Below are 6,031 nucleotides of genomic sequence, written 5' to 3'. Positions count from 1 at the left end.
ACCTTCTAGTGTGTGGTCTGGTCAACATGTGTGTGCACTCGTGTAGCGGCACAGCATTACACCCGCCAGTGTATGTGACCTACACATACACTTCACTATTAGTTCTTGTGTGCTATTGTTGGGCATGACTATTGCCTGCCTCCATTGTTGACCCATTGGGCATGATTATTGCCCGAGTATCCTGATCGGAACACCTGTGTTCTTGTGCATACCGGAATGCTCTCGGACGTAGGTTCGAATCCTCGTCACGGCCCTTGTGGATTTGTTCATCCTTCATTGTATTACATTGTATTACTAGAACGGGTGGTGGAAGGAGTAGATATTCTCTCAGAGTTTGCTCATAACTAAAATTACACGCCCTTTCGTTTTGGGGTTACGTGGTATTGGACTTGGAGTTACAGTAGAGCTCTGGTGAATATCGAGTAGAGATAATTAACGGTAGGTTAAATAGCAGGAAGGAAGCGTTTAGAGACCCCAGGAACCATTACATTGGAGGTAAGTACTGGCCAGTGTGGAAGCGCATGTGTAGTCCCACACCACTTGCTTACCATCCTTCTAAGGAAGCAAGGTGACCCCCCCCCCGTCTGGTTGCTACAGAGGTTCGTTGGGTTTGAATAAGTGTGGTTCTCTTTGTGCTGGGCAGTGGGCTGTGGCGAGGCTCCTCTTGATGATGATGTTGATATCTTCATGTCTTGCAATCTTACCCTGTGATTTACGACATACCATATTGATGACCATGACGGCCATATTGGTCTGCCATCACGATTCCGCAGATGCACCTATGTTAGGCGATTTAGTGGGGGGGAGGTGACAAGGCAAAGGGCAATACTCATGCAGAGAGCGTCATGATTGAGGCAAGGTTCCCGGGCTGCATTGGGCACAGCAAATAAAAAATCCCCAGCGTGCGGTGCTGTTACCGCTAGGAGGCGGGCTTTGTTCTCAGCATCTGCATTTTCAAGCATTGTTGTGGCAGTCATTCCCATTACGGGGCTATCCCAGTGGGCCTGCTTGTGGTCGGGGTAGAGGGTGTGCAATGGTGTCCCATTGTCTGGCTGCTTCCATGAACGTTTGATCATGAGTTCCCGCTGTCTCTCTCATACGCTCTGGTAGGATCTGCCCTACCAATTCGTTGGCTGCTGTACATGAGGATAAGAATGATGGAAGTGCTACTTCGTTGCCTTTTGCATACCTATTCCCCCCAATCTCACTGGTAGTGTTGCTTGGTCCCACTGACTCATCTGGGTTGAGTGCCTTGAACATTGACTTGAGGAGCTCATCATATTGACTGAGTAGTGGGTTGCCAAAAGTGGGAGAACAACTTAGAAAGTGTGTTAGCCTGGGCAAGGTAAGGCACTTTGTGAGAAGGTAGAGGGCATCATGGGAGTCTAAGTCCCCCAGTTCTCTCTTCCATCCTCTTTAAGTCGTTAAACTGTTTTTCAAGGACTACAGCAATGGCATTGTGGCCCAGAGGTGCTCCAAGTAGTGTGCTGTCGGCGGGTTCAATGACTGATGCTTCTGGTAAAACTGATTTCACTGATCTAATAATTACTTCACTGGATGCAATAATTTCGCACTTGGAGGGATTAAGAACGAGACCCATGGACTCCCCCCGTGTCTTCACCAGCTGCAGGTCTTCCAGCAGGGAGTCTTGTGTGCCTGCCAGAGTGCCATCATCCAGGAACCAGATGTTGAGCTCACTGGACAGTCCGGCTGTAATTTCTCAAACCGCTATGCAAAAGAGGAAGAGTGCAAGTGAGGCTCCCTGTTGAATTCCCTCTGCTGAGGTGACTTCGTGTTCGCTAAACAGAAGCGTCGAGTCTATGCTGTAACCTGCTGACACAAAGGGAAGAATACTGGTATGTACTGGTATGATCAGGAATACACATACACACACATATAATATATATTATGGGGTGCGTTATCCCCAGCAGTGTTCCCCCTTTTTAACAGGGGTATGCTACTGCCTCGTACATTCTCCCACACTGTTACAAAGACCCCATTCTCCCTTCTGCCAGAGCTTGGACACCCAGCCATCCACCAAGGGCAGCCCCTCACGGGCGGCCCCTCCAGCAGGAGGTCCCTTGACTCACAAGGACCCTACTTTGTGTCCCTTGGTGCATGCAACACCCGAGGAGGGGCAGGAGAGAGGGGCCAAGACAACCCTCACCGGCCCCAGGTAGGTGTACATGAGCCCCTCACCACGACGAGGGGATACGGTAGAGGGAGCCCCTGCCTTAAAGCCCGGCCTTAAAACCCAATCTTGAAGTTATCTTGAGATGATTTCGGGGCTTAGCGTCCCCGCGGCCCGGTCCTCGACCAGGCCTCCTTTTTGTTACACTCCCCCTACCATCCCAGGAAGCAGCCCGCAGCACCTGTCTAACTCCCAGTTATCTATTTACTACTAGGTAAACTGAGTATCAGAGTGAAAGAAACTCTGCCCATTTGTTTCCGCCTCCGCTGGGGATCGAACTCAGAACCTTAGGACTACGAATCCCGAGTGCTGTCCACTCAGCCGTCAGGCCCCCTGCCCGTCATGTCCTGCCCTAAAGGCCTGCCTTAAAAGCCTGGCTAGTCAGGCTTTTAGGACAGGTCGTAAACTAGTCGTAAATTCATCACTATAAAGCCTTATCAATATATTCTCTCAATTACATTAAATCTAAAATTTCATTGAAATTAAACTCAATTGTTTTTGTAACGTAATAAAATAGACGTTCTGACTAGCAGACAAAATGGACATTTCCTGCCAGACCTAACCGGCCTTGACCCAGCAGACCTAACCGGCCTTCACCCAGCAGACCTAACCGGCCTTGACCCAGCAGACCTAACCGGCCTTGACCCAGCAGACCTAACCGGCCTTGACCCAGCAGACCTAACCGGCCTTGACCCAGCAGCCCTAACCGGCCTAGACCCAGCAGACCTAACCGGCCTTGACCCAGCAGACCTAACCGGCCTTGACCCAGCAGACCTAACCGGCCTAGACCCAGCAGACCTAACCGGCCTAAACCCAGCAGACCTAACCGACCTAGACCCAGCAGACCTAACCGGCCTAGACCCAGCAGACCTAACCGGCCTAGACCCAGCAGACCTAACCGGCCTAGACCCAGGAGACCTAATCGACCTAGACCCAGCAGACCTAACCGGCCTAGACCCAGCAGACCTAACCGGCCTAGACCAGCAGACCTAACCGGCCTAGACCCAGCAGACCTAACCGGCCTTGACCCAGCAGACCTAACCGGCCTTGACCCAGCAGACCTAACCGGCCTAGACCCAGCAGACCTAACCGGCCTAGACCCAGCAGACCTAACCGGCCTAGACCCAGCAGACCTAACCAGCCTAGACCCAGCAGACCTAACCGGCCTAGACCCAGCAGACCTAACCGGCCTAGACCCAGCAGACGTAACAGGCATAGACCCAGCAGACCTAACCGGCCTAGACCCAGCAGACCTAACCGGCCTAGACCCAGCAGACCTAACCGGCCTAGACCCAACAGACCTAACCGGCCTAGACCCAGCAGACCTAACCGGCCTAGACCCAGCAGACCTAACCGGCCTAGACCCAGCAGACCTAACCGGCCTAGACCCAGCAGACCTAACCGGCCTAGACCCAGCAGACCTAACCGGCCTAGACCCAGCAGACCTAACCGGCCTAGACCCAGCGGACCTAACCGGCCTAGACCCAGCAGACCTAACCGGCCTAGACCCAGCAGACCTAACCGGCCTAGACCCAGCAGACCTAACCGGCCTAGACCCAGCAGACCTAACCGGCCTAGACCCAGCAGATCTAACCGGCCTAGACCCAGCAGACCTAACCGGCCTAGACCCAGCAGACCTAACCGGCCTAGACCCAGCAAGCCTAACCGGCCTAGACCCAGCAGACCTAACCGGCCTAGACCCAGCGGACCTAACCGGCCTAGACCCAGCAGACCTAACCGGCCTAGACCCAGCAGACCTAACCGGCCTAGACCCAGCAGACCTAACCGGCCTAGACCCAGCAGACCTAACCAGCCTAGACCCAGCAGACCTAACCGGCCTAGACCCAGCAGACCTAACAGGCCTAGACCCAGCAGACCTAACCGGCCTAGACCCAGCAGACCTAACCGGCCTAGACCCAGCAGACCTAACCGGCCTAGACCCAGCAGACCTAACCGGCCTAGACCCAGCAGACCTAACCGGCCTAGATCCAGCAGACCTAACCGGCCTAGACCCAGCAGACCTAACCGGCCTAGACCCAGCGGACCTAACCGGCCAAGACCCAGCAGACCTAACCGGCCTAGACCCAGCAGACCTAACCGGCCTAGACCCAGCAGACCTAACCGGCCTAGGCCCAGCAGACCTAACCAGCCTAGACCCAGCAGACCTAACCGGCCTAGACCCAGCAGACCTAACCGTCCTAGACCCAGCAGACCTAACCGTCCTAGACCCAGCAGACCTAACAGCGAGGTTCTGGCTGTTAGGCATATCACAAGACTGTCGGAGTACGTGATCAAGACTGCCCAATCAGGTCAGCTAATGAGCGCATCTCTCGCCACTTCGCGCCTGAACATCAGTAACAAGACACGTGGCGGGAGAAGCCATCACCACTTCACCAAAAATTCTTAATTAGAATCTTTTGAAACGTTCCGATCTATTGAAATTGCCATGTTGCAGAGTTTAATTTGCAACAGTAAATGGCAACAATCACTGCAGACACTTGCAACGTCTGCCAGGCAGCTGGCAGCTAATTTTAGGCCTCTTTATGTGGTCTTGTTTCCTGGCAACTGTTAGGGTGGCTTGCGTGAGTACTGGTGGTGGTTTGCGTGAGTGTTGGTGGTGGCTTGCGTGAGTGTTGGTGGTGGCTTGCGTGAGTGTTGGTGGTGGCTTGCGTGAGTGTTGGTGGTGGCTTGCGTGAGTGTTGGTGGTGGCTTGCATGAGTGTTGGTGGTGGCTTGCGTGAGTGTTGGTGGTGGCTTGCGTGAGTGTTGGTGGTGGCTTGCGTGAGTGCTGGTGGTGGCTTGCGTGAGTGTTGGTGGTGGCTTGCGTGAGTGTTGGTGGTGGCTTGCGTGAGTGTTGGTGGTGGCTTGCGTGAGTACTGGTGGTGGCTTGCGTGAGTGCTGGTGGTGGCTTGCGAGAGTGTTGGTGGTGGCTTGCGTGAGTGTTGGTGGTGGCTTGCGTGAGTACTGGTGGTGGCTTGCGTGAGTGCTGGTGGTGGCTTGCGAGAGTGTTGGTGGTGGCTTGCGTGAGTGTTGGTGGTGGCTTGCGTGAGTGTTGGAGGTGGCTTGCGTGAGTGTTGGTGGTGGCTTGCGTGAGTGTTCGTGGTGGCTTGCGTGAGTGTTGGTGGTGGCTTGCGTGAGTGTTGGTGGTGGCTTGTGTGAGTGTTGGTGGTGGCTTGCGTGAGTGTTGGTGGTGGCTTGCGTGTGTGTTGGTGGTGGCTTGCGTGAGTGTTGATGGTGGCTTGCGTGAGTACTGGTGGTGGCTTGCGTGAGTGTTGGTGGTGGCTTGCGTGAGTGTTGGTGGTGGCTTGCGTGAGTGCTGGTGGTGGCTTGCGTGAGTGTTGGTGGTGGCTTCCGTGAGTGTTAGTGGTGGCTTGCGTGAGTGTTGGTGGTGGCTTGCGTGAGTGTTGGTGGTGGCTTGCGTGAGTGTTGGTGGTCGCTTGCGTGAGTGTTGGTGGTCGCTTGCGTGAGTGTTGGTGGTGGCTTGCGTGAGTACTGGTGGTGGCTTGCGTGAGTGTTGGTGGTGGCTTGCGTGAGTGTTGGTGGTGGCTTGCGTGAGTGTTGGTGGTGGCTTGCGTGAGTGTTGGTGGTGGCTTGCGTGAGTGTTGGTGGTGGCTTGCGTGAGTGTTGGTGGTGCCTTGCGTGAGTGTTGGTGGCGGCTTGCGTGAGTGTTGGTGGCGGCTTGCATGAGTGTTGGTGGTCGCTTGCGTGAGTGCTGGTGGTCGCTTGCGTGAGTGCTGGTGGTTGCTTGCGTGAGTGATGATGCTGGCTTGCGTGAGTGCTGGTGGTGGCTTGCGTGAGTGTTGGTGGCGGCTTCCGTGAGTGCTGGTGGTCCCTTGCGTGA

General features: G+C 54.8%; 1 protein-coding gene across 1 annotated transcript; it reads left to right on the top strand.

Annotated features, from left to right (window-relative positions):
- The first annotated feature begins 736 nt into the window (after window positions 1-736).
- LOC123749893 (proteoglycan 4-like) lies at window positions 737-4,482 on the top strand. The gene is made up of 2 exons (XM_069306839.1): window positions 737-783; window positions 2,964-4,482. Exons 1-2 carry the CDS (start codon window positions 737-739, stop codon window positions 4,480-4,482), a joined length of 1,566 nt encoding a protein of 521 aa, XP_069162940.1.
- Window positions 4,483-6,031: the final 1,549 nt, after the last annotated feature.

The sequence above is a fragment of the Procambarus clarkii genome, chromosome 59 (genome assembly GCF_040958095.1).
Source record: "Procambarus clarkii isolate CNS0578487 chromosome 59, FALCON_Pclarkii_2.0, whole genome shotgun sequence".
In the NCBI taxonomy this organism is placed as follows: Eukaryota; Metazoa; Arthropoda; class Malacostraca; order Decapoda; family Cambaridae; genus Procambarus; species Procambarus clarkii.
Note: the sequence above shows the minus strand (reverse complement) of the source record. Positions and strands in the feature narration are given on the sequence as shown.